At 46.5% G+C, this 12,885-nt stretch overlaps 3 protein-coding genes across 3 annotated transcripts in view; 1 reads left to right on the forward strand and 2 right to left on the reverse strand.

Annotated features, from left to right (window-relative positions):
• Positions 1-12,885, forward strand: part of LOC126557692 (cell cycle checkpoint control protein RAD9B) — a 211,936-nt gene that overhangs the window by 28,661 nt on the left and 170,390 nt on the right. The gene's annotated exons all lie outside the window — the stretch shown is intronic.
• Positions 848-8,893, reverse strand: LOC126559684 (uncharacterized). The gene is made up of 7 exons (XM_050215852.1): positions 8,735-8,893; positions 7,004-8,095; positions 6,482-6,612; positions 2,931-3,426; positions 2,105-2,860; positions 1,894-1,985; positions 848-1,828 (listed from the first exon to the last, which is right to left on the reverse strand). Exons 1-7 carry the CDS (start codon positions 8,871-8,873, stop codon positions 848-850), a joined length of 3,687 nt encoding a protein of 1,228 aa, XP_050071809.1. The 5' UTR covers positions 8,874-8,893.
• LOC126557512 (cilia- and flagella-associated protein 157) lies at positions 3,562-5,341 on the reverse strand. Its single transcript, XM_050213307.1, has one exon. The coding sequence runs from the start codon at positions 5,339-5,341 to the stop codon at positions 3,566-3,568; it is 1,776 nt and encodes a 591-aa protein (XP_050069264.1). The 3' UTR covers positions 3,562-3,565.

Genomic DNA, 12,885 nt, shown 5'->3' on the forward strand with positions numbered 1-12,885 from the left:
TATGCTCTATACTTTTTGATTTGATTGATTCCCAAAGATGCCAAAACCGAAACTAACACCCTTTAAAACTCAGCTACTCAGCCTATAATGCACTACGTTCAGAAAAGCGAAATCAAAAAAGAGGCCTTATACATACACATACATTCATTCGTACATATACGTATATCTATATCCTAGAGCGTATATATAGAAGTCATTAAGCGCATCGAAAGTAAGCTTTTAGGTGTTGCAGAATTTTCTGACCTTTTAGTTTTTGGATTAAATAAGTACTCTCCTTCCCTCTGTCTTGCTCAATCTTGTCGTTGTTGCGGGTCCCAGTAAAGAGGATCCAACGATCGTAAAAATGAAGCCTCCTAAGCTAATCTAAAGAAGGGTTTTACCATGTCTTTTGTTTTTGGTACAAAGCTTCCACCATCCATCCAAAGCTATCAAATAAAGAGAATGGTGAGTTCCGCTCACTGTGGAGGAAACGGGTTGGATCACACTCTCTAACTCTATCTTTATTTACACCTTGATCAGTCTCTCAGTACACAGATGCAGTGTTCACTACACGGTGAATGCTACGAACGCGCCAACAGTAGCTAAAAAGGAAAAGGATTCAATTTCCGAACGATTCTAAAGAACAGGTATACAGGTATCTGCAACAGCTATGGGTTTCTTGAGGAGCTTGACTAGAATGTTGGTTGGGTTTGGGATGTTCCAGTTGTGGTCAATTCCTATCGATATGGTTTTAGATACAAGTAGTAGTAGTTGTACTTTTGCAATTCCGGTGTGTTCATATGTTTATTTTTGGAGTTTGGAGATCTGTACAGATGTGGAGCCAAACCGAACCTAGGCTGGGAAACATCTACTGAACCATCTTGTCGCCCTCGCGGTGCAAAACACCTGTCACTACATGTTGATACTTAGTGGATTCTGTCATTACTAAGCTGTTTGGTTCTAACTTTGCACTTGCTGCCGTTGATAGTACGATCGTACCACCCTTTGGACGATCTACACAAAACCCCCCAGAATGAGCATCTTCCGCGTCTTCATGTTCCTTCTCCTCCTCTTCCTCTTCGTCTGCCTCATCGTCCGCAAAAGCTATGTCGGCCATTTCGTAGAAATCACTTATCTGTTTGTTGTCGACCGGTGACTTCGTGAAGGACGTTTCCTTTTCCCTTTCCTCCGTCGATTCATCGGAGGAACTTTTCCGTACGGATGATCCGGATCCGTTATCACCTGGACTACCACCAGTACCATTGCCACCACCGTTCCTTCGTACCAATATCAAGTCGTGCAGTTTTCTTCTTCGCCGTTCCGATGGTATTTTCCCATCCGTTGATGCACCATCACTTTCGGAACAGATATCACTCTTGGAGATGCTGTTCGAAACGATCACGTAATCGTTCTGTTTCTGTTCGGCCAGCTGTCGGATGAGTTCTTCGCTAGGGGTTATACTGTCGCACCGCGAGTCCGATCCCATTCGATCGCCTACACGATTTGCAAGTTCGGTTAATTCGTCATCATCATCGGATGCAGCTTCTTGGCGATGCTTGGTGTCTTCATCGGACCCATCGTCTAGGGGCGGAATCCAGACGAGAAAAGCTGGATCCATCCCCAGATACGAACCGGGAGCTGCACCCGCATTGATCACATTGTAGTCATAGTAGTCCAGCTCCATGTCCTGCTCGGAAGGTGCACCGAGAGAGTAGTCCGAACCGGCCAACAGCTTTTGAAGATTTCGCTTCTCTTTGCTTTCCTTCGCGTTGCGTGTCCTTATTGAAGTGCCCGTGTTGCGTCTTGCTAAGGGACTCCGGATGCTAAGTTCGGCTGGAGAGGAACATTCCTAGACGAAAATGGTTAGAAATTAGTTCAATATCCATAAAGAAATAGTATGACTAGAAGACTTACAACATCCGAGGGACTAACGTTGGTCAGTGTAGCTGTACTGGTACTGGACGTCGTCATTAGACAAGTAGCACTCTTAACGAGTTGTTCACCAGCTAGCGGGAAAGAAAAAACACGAATTAGGTCACGAAACACATGAAAATAGCCAGATTTAGTGTGGAGAAAATAACGGAAAACATTATCTTAATCGGTGCTTCTTCATTCGTTCGCTTACTTCTCAGCTTTTCCACGTTAGATTTGTTAGATCTGCCTCCCACCAGCGGTGTTTTCTCACGATTTAAAGATGAATAAGCAGAGCTGACCGTCGTTGACCTTTCATCTTCCGATTCCGCAACCTCCTTGCTCTGTGAAGCACGTTCCTTAGGTGCAGTTGAACTTGGGTCTTCATTTGGATGATTAAGATCGTTAAGACTTTGAAGTGGAGTTTCTTCATCGCCCTCCCCGTGGTGTTCCCGTTCCTCCACGTCCGTTGCAGTTCTGTCCTGCAGCTCCATAACGACCTCCGAACTTCCATCCGATCGTACTCCCTCCGATCGACTGTTGTTCGTTGACTCGAGCGTATACTCCACACTCTCCCGGAACCGTTCGTGCCGGATGGAGGTCGTCACCCGTGGACGTAACTTCACGTACGACACAATCTCGGAGATGAGAGTTGTCGTGGACACAGCCCGAGAACGTGCTTGTATGGGAGCGCCTGGTTCGATCGATTGGTTCGATCCAAACAGTGTATGGGCAGGTGAGTCGGCCGCTTCCATCCTGCTGGTGGCCAGCTCGTACTTCCGATACCGAAAGATGTACTGCACCACGAGCAAGAAGCTCACGAACACGATAAAACAAATAAACACAATGGCACACACGTGTGCGATCGTAAAGCTAGCGTAGCTCTGCAGACCTGCCACAATCGGCATTATCACCTTGCTCGCAATTGAAGTATCATTTTCCGTTGGTTGAAGAGCTATATGGGGTAATTCTGTTCCGGCGAGGGGACAAACACATAAATAAGTAATTAATTTTTTAATTGGTTTAACAAGACAACTTACTGATCTGCTCCGCTTGACCCAAGAATCCCGCATTACATGCCTCATCGTATTGGTCAGTTTTTCGCGAGAAGAACTCCACCAGCAACATATTGCCGGTTGCTTCCGCCATTGCACTTGAAGTTTCTGCTGTTCGATCGGCTCCGAATTGTAGCAAAAGCTCGTCGGCAACCGAATCTCCGTCCCGTATCTTCAACCATTGGCCGTCACAGGGAAATTTTTGGAAATCGATTGACATACGCACACGGCATCCTTCATCGCCCTTTATCAGCCACAGACTTCGATCGGGACAGCTGTGCGAGGAGGACCCAAGCAATCGTTTCGGCTTGACCATCCCGAGATGAATAACGCAACCACAGCGACAGCCGGGTCCTATCTCCGTGTTGACATCTTCGATCTCTAGTGGCAGGTTGATGCCACCGATAGCGGGGCTGAACATGCACTCCCAAGAATCGCCTGCCGTGTCCAACCCGCATCGCTCCGTTTGCACTGAAGGACCCTGCAAGAAGAGTTGCAAACGTTCGATAATAGATAATGAGCAAAAAAAAGGTCCAATTTGAATCAAATGTCATCAGTAAAAGAGAACTTCCAACAAATTCTTTGCCAGTGCCAAAACAATCCAAATCTTATCTTTATTCTCAATCCGAATCACTCTTGGAACCAGCAAACTCGATCGTTTCGTCCTCAATCGACTCCGGAGCGTCAACAATGATATCATCCTTATCGCCACCATCCATAACCGAACCAGGCTGCTGCTGGCTTTCCTCGTCATCTCCAAACTCTCCATCATCCTCCTCCTCGTCTTTCTTCATCCTCTCCTGGCCACCTCCCTCTTCCTCCTCTTCACCGTCACCCTCCTCTTCCTCCTCACTAGCGCCTTCTTCACCTTCACCTTCCGGTTCCTCCTCGAGCGATTCGTTCGATCCAAGAAACACGAGCCGCGAACCGCTTACAACATCAATAATAGCTGTCTCGTCCTCACTAGCCCCAACAAGCGTTGTTTTACTGGCGCCTTCCATCCGATCTCCTTCGCCAACCGATGACGCTGTCGCGCTGGAGCTGATAATAGCCGATTCGCTCACTTCCTCACATCCAAGCGTTTTCTTCAGAATGGTGTCCATCGATTCTCGTGGAATAACGCCCAGATCACCCTGATCGTACACATCCGTCAGTGAGGCAACGATCGTCTCAACCGACTGGTCCGCCTTCGATTGCATCTCCAGCTCGTTCAGCGTGTTGAGCAGATCGGCAATAAGGCGCTTGCGCTTAATCTCCTGATAAGGTAGATCGGAGTCTTCCTCTTCGCCCTTAAAAGCTGACCGAACGGTGTACCGAACCGTCTTCAGTATGTCCGAGATGCGTTCAAACTCTCTCCGATGATGATCCGACTCCGTTCGCAATCCCTGCCGATCGGTGTTGATGTAGTGGATGTACTGCTCCAGTACACGCACCTTCTGTCGCAACTGATTGTAATCCTTCCGGGTGGATTTGTTTTCCGTCTCCAGTTCTTCAGCTCGCACTCGGAACGCATTCAGTTCACCATTCTTATGCAGCACAGTTTCAAACTGATCCGTTAGCTGCTTGATCGTTTCGAGTCGCTCTTGGCAGGTCTGCATCAATCGCTGCTTCTCTACCAGATCTATCTCGGCCTGGTTTCGCAGCTCCGTGTTCTGTTTGCGCAGTTCGGTGAATTGTTTCTGCATACGTTCCTGCGTGTAGATCATACGATCCATCTCGTTGTTAAGCGCGATGTTTTCTCGCACCAAGCGTTGCGTGTGGGCGGCCACCCGAATTTCGGACGATTTGGTAAACTCGGTCGATAGCTGGAGTAGCTTGTTCTCCACATCCTTCCGAAGACGGTCCTTGTCCAGGATGACCTTACGCTCCATCTCGTAGAGAGTTGACTTGTGCCGCTTGTTCTGTTCCTTCAGCTCACTGTCCTGTGCATCGAACTTGGCCATCAGCTCGTCACGCTGCAGCCGGAACTCTTCCATCGAGTTAAGCTTGCCGGTTAGTAGCTTTATCTCGGACGTGAGCTGCTCATGCATCGCCTTATACTTCCCATCGAGAGCGTTAATCTGCTTCCGGCACTCTTCATTCTCCTGATCACGTACCTTCGACAGTTCGCTCAGCTTATCCTCCAGCTCCACAATCGTGCCCACCTTTTCCTGCAGCGTCCGGTCCAAATAGGCCGTAACATCTGCACGGTCTTCCTCGATTTGTTTGAGCCGACTTTCGAGCTCCTCATTGCGCTCCTCTATCTTCACGTTGTGCGTTCGCAGGCGGGCCAACTTTTGGTTCAGATCGTTGATGGTGATTTCGTAAAATTGACGATCCACTGCACTTAATCCATCGACTGGCTGTATCTCCGGGACAGCTTTTTTCGGTTTTTTAGGTTTCTTTTCTTTGGGCATTGTAGCAATTTTGAGATCGGGTTAATCTGGACAATCGCAAGCAGCGAACGGTATGCAACTGTTGGCACGAGCAGCGCACACTATCGCTGGTAAAGGAGTTGAATGGTGTCACCCATAGCAACGAGAATCGATGCCGCATCGATTAAATTGCACCGTATCTAGGTAGTATTCCCATCGCAGGGGTGAAAAAAAAAATAGCTGTCTACCCGTCAATTGCGTTACTATTTTCACCGGGGTGAGTGTCTTTCTGCGCGTCCCGTTGCACGCGATAGCGCAAACAAAAAGGAAAGGAAATTCGACCGGCAACACTTGTGATTGCCACATATTGCGCACGTCATGCAGTGTCCAGACGGAGTGAAGTTTATGAAGCTACAGCTTCATACCAATTTTTTGCTCCATTTAAAACAACGTGCAATGTTCGGGTTCGACACACGCAAGTCTGGTTTAGGTGAAGCATTCAGCACGTTGATTACATTTTCGACGAACGGATTACTACTACCACAGACCATGCATACAGCACCGTGAGTACTTAGCCTGGGGTTGAAAGCTTCGCCTAAATTTATGCTATTTTTATTCGTCGGTTGCAGAAAGTTTCAACCACACTTGCCTTGGGCATGTCCATGCTAACCTCCATCGGTAACGACGCAGTCGAATAAGGAGGTTTGCTTAAGTAATTTCAACTTTACTGGAATCCATTTTATGACCGCTCCTCGTTTACACTCACACTCCCAAACGCCACAACCCAAAGGCAGAGGTATCGAACCGTGGCGTGATCCATTAGGAGCCGTCCGTCCGTCCAAGCCTCCAGACCCGTATACCGTGCGGGAGGAAATTAAATGCTTGTAGTGTTGGGAAGGGCAAGTACAACGGTGTACGGGCAAGTACATCGTACACCTTGAATTATCGTTACATGTGTTGCAGCGGGACTCCCCCGAAAAGGAGTGAGGAAGCAGCGGAGAAGCAGAAATTATAATGCGCTCCCGGTTGGCCCGGGTTGGCTAGCTTCACAAACGTGTTGCATGTTGTCCGGCCGGGAAGAAGCCGAGCCGAGTAAGAAAATCAATACCTGCAGCTGGTGTACGGGCACATCACGGGCAGGAAGGGATAAAGTTTTTAACGGTCGAAACAAACCCAACTTACCTCGCAAAACTTTGCACCGTAGCGTGGTGGTGGCGAGTCACAAAATCGATAGCGATTTCTTATGCCACCCCGGCATGTTGTCGAACAGTGCGTCCAGTTGCTCCAGGGTCCCCATCCACCGGAATCGGAAGCTATTAGGTGAGGGGGTCCAGCGAAAAAGAAACAAACAATGGAATGAAAATGGGAGAGATGTTAATACCCAACAATAAAATTGGACCAAAAGTGTACGCAGTGAGGCGAGTTGGAAACGATTCAATCAAAATTAGATTAATTCATCCGTCACTCATTTTCGACAGCGTCACCCTCGTGGCAGCACGGGTGGTGGCCAACGAGATGCGATCGTGTTCGATTAAAATTTAATTTTGGATCAACGAAATAACGAACATAATCTATACCTTGGCTCAACGTTTGGCTCCTCCTACAGCTCATCATCATTATTATCATTATTATGACGATGCCTTCCAGCGGTCTTTAGATTAGGCGAGGGAGTTACAAAGCCAATCGCCATGTTTTCTTACTCACCTGACACCGGCAGCGTTGGTACACAGTCCATCCGTATATCCGCGACCGCACCCGATATCGCCTGACTAACGTACACGAAGCAATACTCGACGAACTTCTCGTAGAACAGATCACACTCGAAGTACAGCGAATGTTGACCCTTGCTGACGCGCTGTTCCGCGATGTAATGGAGGGAGGTGGGCGGTGCTAACGATAGGACATCCGCCCGCAACTTTGCATACACCCGTACCCTGTCCGCTTGGTTCAGGATGCAGGCCGGATACTGGAACAGTACACGTATTCCAGAGCCGTGTGGATCACAGGGAAAGATACTTCGGGTGTGTACAGTAAACACGTACTGCTTGCTCCAGTCGGCTTGCAGTAGAGCGCGGGCCTGCAACAGTGCTCTCATCGATGGATCATCCGGCTCACCCGTACCCGACTTCAGATGCAACCCATAGTATCCGGCCAGCCCGAAAAGATCGCACCGAAAATCGACTACACGGCTGGGTGGAAGTCCACGCACCTGCTCCGTGTAGAGAACTTGCGCCCGCGAGAAAGGTTGTGAGTTGTTACCGTGACTGCAAGACTCTACGGATTTGCCACAGTAGAACAGTTCCAGCCATAACTCCGGGAGATCCAGTGAGTCGACCCCTTGGGTCGGAAGTTGACAGCGAACGTCTCGGAACTCGAGCAATCCTTGGATCTTCAGTTCCGGGTAGGTGTCGGTTCGGTTTGGCACGATCGCTATCCGTACCGAAGGCCAACTAACATGCAACGGTTGGCGGAGTCGTTCGTCCATCAGCTGTCCCAATCGGGAATGGCTCGCATTCTCCTCCAACACTGCCAACTCGTAATGTCCACCGTGCAGAAAGTGGTAGCACGGTACCTTAATCTGGGTCACGTTGTGGTTCACGTCCACCCGTATGTCTAGCGTAGTAGCTACAGTACCAGCCGCACCCGGTAGATGGCGCGATATCTCCAACTTTAACCGGTCCACCGTCGCCAACTCGTGCGGATCGGCATGCAGCTGCACATCCAGATCATCCCCAAGGGCGGTATAGGAGCTCGGCAGCACCAGCTTGCCTTTGCGCAGCCCGCCAACGAAAAGTGCTGCGAAAACAAACAAAGCAAAGTAATGTACAAAAACCCCAGAATTGATGTTTTGTTTTTTCGGTAAACCCTCTGCGAGGAAACAAGGCGCGAAAAAAAAATGGTGGCATCCTCAACACAAAAGGAATGTTTAAATACAGCGACAAGGCTCTGCAATTTGTGAGTGCGTGGTTCGGGGAGGTTTTTTTTTATTCCCACCAACAATGGTCTTGAGGGACAGCAATTCATTCCCATCTGACACCATCCATCCATGGACGGCATCAACGGGACCCGGTAGTGGACGGTTGACGGTGAGTGATAAATCAAAACTATATGGCTCCCCTGTTATATGTGCCCGCGTGCTGTGGCTTGGGACAATGAGTTCCCTTTTTTTTTTGTTCCTCAGCTGTGTCCCTGTGTGTTTGCATATACCCAACGCCTATCCACATGGAACGGTAGCCACACCATACACTCACTCGCGGACCTTTAACGCGTCTTCTGTCTCGCTGGAAAAGTTTTAAATTACGAGTAGAACAATGCATGCCGCTCAGACCCCGGCAAACACAGGCAACATGTTCTAGTGGGGTTATCTCTACTCTTTGTTCCACAACTTTCCTCTGGAGCATTTTTTTTTGTCTCTTCACCCTCTCCACAACGTACCGTTGTGCAGCAGCAGCAGCAGCAGTACGGGCAGAATATTTATGTAGAGGAATTTTCCGGATGTGCTCCCATACGCCCACCGTCGTTTGCCGGTGCTCCAGCTGCTGCAACCGGTCGGACGGGCAACTGTAATCTGCATACTCGCTGTCGCCGCTGCCACGCACCGCATACTCCACCGCACCTCCTTCCGCTAGGGCTGGGAATGGCCGGGCCTGTAGGCATCAGGACAGTACATCAGGTGGTCTCGAGGGAGGTGCTGCTGCAGGGTAAGGCGGAACCCGGAATGTTCACTCTACATTCTCACTCGCTTCCACGCACTTGGCAACCGCGGGGGGACATATAGTTTGGGTGTGGGGATGCGAGGGTGGCTTTTAACCGGGTTAGCTGGTACGGTTTCCGGCAACGGGTTCCTCCCGTTGTGGGCCAATCTGTCCCGGCAAAATGGAATGGAAATGAATCTGTGGGCCCGCCCGCCTGGATGATAAGGCACAGATTTCAGCGACAAATCCTGGCAATGGAAAAGAGATGGAGAGAAAGGAAGAAAAAAATGGAAGTTAAATTGAAATCCCAGTACGATACGGGAATGTGACGAGGAATTAGCAATAACGGTTAAATGGGAGCAAGCAAATGGGGACATAATTGCTGTGAGTGATGTTATCGAATAGAAAACAAACAGTTGACATACAAAGCGGACGGTAAAATTTGTTTGCTTTATACGGTTAAGGTGCCGCATGGATATCAGGAATTGTTAGTTGCAGATGTAGTCATGAGGACCAAAAGTTCCTGTGAATCCTTGGGCTAAGTAACGCGTATGAATAAATTTAGTTCTACATTGTTGTACTGTTTTGTAAAGGTTTTTAATGAGAGTTTTTAACCTCATCAGTTGATTAGTTTTAGGATTAGTTGAGGATTTCAAAACTAAGTCCTAAGGCTTTTACTTCCTTATTACTCGCAAATAAATATCTTTGGTCTGTAACATTTTCATGGAGACTAATAACAAATTTAATTTATTACGTTGCGTTTCATTATATTTGTTCTAGTGAAGAATTTTTTTACAATAATTGGAACCAATTCGTAGAAACTGTTGTTGTCGTATCGACTTATCTTGGTGAATTCTCTGTCCGATGTTTCCGTTTCGGAGTATTTGGAAATACATCCCGAGTTTGACTGAAAAATACTTTTTCAGCGACATCATTTCCATTTCTTGATAAACAAGCGAAATTTTTAAATTTGAAGCCAAGTAACTCCAGGGGATTTGAGTCATTACCATCAAGTGGTAATGCATCCTCAGAAAATCCTCCATTTTACTTTGGTTGGTAGCGTTATTAGTTAGAATCGAGAAAGTTTTAAGCGCTACAATCCACCTGTTGATTATTGATTTTTTTGTGGGATAAATGAGACCGGAGCGGCCCGGTGCTAAACAGACAACGGCGCTAGTCTGACACGGCAGAACCGGGACTCAAATCCCATATGGACGTGTACGTCCATATAGGATTTGTAGTACGTAGGTCAGCAAGCCTAATAAGCCATACAATTACCGACGTGACCAAGTAGGTCGTAGAGCCAAGAAGAAGATGGATGAGACATTTCTGGACTTTTTCGCTCGTTGTGCGCTGCTTAGCCTCGAGTCGCCACCAACCATCAAACTTCCAACGCCTGTTCCGCCAGAGGCTGTTTTTAGAGGGATTCCTGAGCCTATGAGATTCACCGAGATCGTTACGTACAAATTCAATGCTTGACATAGAGGATCACCGAATCGGATTTGGTACCTCTGAGTCTTTTCTATGTAAATGGCGTGAATTTATTGCTATTTGTGCAATCTCTTCAAATATAGTACGCTCTTAACGTGAGAAGATACACTTAACAAGCGTCACAAATAATTCCATCGCCTTAAATTCGTTTTCAAATACTTGAACCAATTAAACATCAATTAATATTTGAAACATGCTCAATAAAATGACGTTACGACTAGAAAGCGCACACATCACAGACCTTCTTCACCCATCGCAGTATTGGCAAGGAAATGGTGAAATCCTACGCCCAGGGAAGGTTGGAATTAACTTACGTGCCAACAGCGTCAGAAGGAAAATGCCACTCAATAAGCTTTTCCCCGGAAATGGCACAAAGTGGTGGAAAATTAATTTAGAACCAAAGATGTAACAGTCGAAAACACCACACTGCTGCTGCTGCACTCTGTCGAGCGAGCGAGCAGATGCCTTCCCGTCAAAAGGGCACGATCACGATGTTCGAAGAGAAGCTTTTCGTGTAATTTTCCTTCCACCAAAACCCCGCTTTTGTCGCTCGCTCGGTAGTCGCTGTAACTCGAGAGAGATATCCCTGGGAACGGAATCCTTGCCAAGCGATTGTGTAATATTATCCTGGGCATTAGCGTCGAGCGACTAAGAAGCCAGAAGCCGGGTGTGGTGAATCACCAGGAAACCAGGTGAAAGAATTTGTGTAACGAGAATTGATACTTTTCATTTACAATTTGCAAACAGATACGCAACGATTCTGGCCGCTTGGCCGAAAGCTGAAACCTTTGGCCCAGGGAGGGATGGACGACAAAGACGTTCCTGCCATATTTGCACGTTGCGACATTCGATCGGTGGGTGGATATGTTTGGGGGGAGGGGGGGTGGAAAATCGGAAGACAAAGCGACGACGAGGTCAAAGTGTAAAATTAATTAATCATAGGTTTCAGTGCTGACCAACTGGTACGATAAACGTGACCCTCCTCTCTAATGCACCGTAGCAAGTTATGAGGGAAAGGACAGGGCAAGACGTTGCTTTTGGCTTTGCTTTGTTTGGAAAGTTCAGCTCATACCGGTTCGAGTGCGACGGTGGATGACGGTGAAATCGAACCGGAAGCATCTTCCATCGATCTGTCATCGTAATATTTACAGTATTACACCCAGAAAGGAATGTTTTGCTTTTAGTCCATTGTTGGTGTTTGGTGTACGCTACATGCAAGCCGACATGACAATCCCGAGAATTGATTTATGTGTTTAATTTAATCTTCTGCAATTACTCCCCAAACCGTGTGTCTGTTTATGGGTGTTATATCGTGTGGAACAAGTCTTGTTAGGCTGATTTACTATAGATCGATTATAAATCTTCATAAACACATATTACAGACGTAAACAAATTATTCTACCCCTTTTACGTACAAAAGGGAAAGCGAAGCGAGCGTTAGAGAATTTAATCAACCCTCAAGTCACGTGTCAAAATGGTGGAAGATAAAAATCAACCAACACAATAAACTTTAATGGCAAATCATTCGCGAACAGCCGTTCGAAACGTCATTAGGCGAGCATCGGGCGAGGTAAAGGCATTTCAGTCAGCGAATTCGCTCCAGGATCCTGCCAACGCTTCTTGTCACGAAGATGATGGGTTCGGGTGAAAGTTGTATAAATATCGATTCCATACTTCAAAACGATCATTCCCACCTTTTCGCTTGAGCTGGGCTCGGATTCTCGGAAGTTTTCATCGGTAATGCAAGATTGATAAGATTAGGGCATTTAGGAATGTATGTCTATCCAACCTGTCGGATAAACATTTTCTGGGAGCCGATTCTATTCCAATCGCACATTTTAAAAAGGTTATGGCGTTCAATCGGTACGCTAATGTTGCTGTAATGAATTTTCTGTGAAACGAGAAGGTTTCTGCGGAATGGTTTGTTTCTGAAAATGCAAATTAAATTTTAAGACTTGTTTTATGAATTTTTAACATATTTACTGTGTGTGACAGGGATGGCTATTCTTAATAATTTTAAAATAAATAAATACTAGTTACATTTCACAAATTTATGACCAATTATTATTACAAAAAAAATTGCTGAAATCGCAACATAAGCTTTTCAATTTATTTTGTTAGTTTAAATAATTTTGATGATCTGTTCCACTGACTGACAGATTAATTTTTATACTATTTTTCATTCTTCATTCTTAGTCGGGTTGTCTCTCTCTTTTTTAATCTCTTTTCACTATTTGTTTATTTCTAGATTTTCAATTGTTCATTTGTATTCTTTTATATCATTTTTGTATGTGATTTATTTCTTTAACTTTCTAACATATTCGTTAAATACTTCAGTATGACGGTTCTCCGACGCATTGTCAATCTTTAACTTATTTACTTCTTTAATTGTTAGACATA

Source organism: Anopheles maculipalpis, chromosome 2RL (genome assembly GCF_943734695.1).
Source record: "Anopheles maculipalpis chromosome 2RL, idAnoMacuDA_375_x, whole genome shotgun sequence".
NCBI lineage: Eukaryota > Metazoa > Arthropoda > Insecta > Diptera > Culicidae > Anopheles > Anopheles maculipalpis.

Coding starts and splice junctions, on each gene's coding strand:
- LOC126557512 (XM_050213307.1), bottom strand. CDS start 5,341: ATGCCCAAAGAAAAGAAACCTAAAAAACCGAAAAAAGCTGTCCCGGAG.
- LOC126559684 (XM_050215852.1), bottom strand. CDS start 8,873: ATGCAGATTACAGTTGCCCGTCCGACCGGTTGCAGCAGCTGGAGCACC. Junction 1,986..2,104: donor TAACGTGGAAAAGCTGAGAA/GTAAGCGAACGA, acceptor CTTTCCCGCTAG/CTGGTGAACAACTCGTTAAG. Junction 1,829..1,893: donor ACGTTAGTCCCTCGGATGTT/GTAAGTCTTCTA, acceptor ATTTTCGTCTAG/GAATGTTCCTCTCCAGCCGA.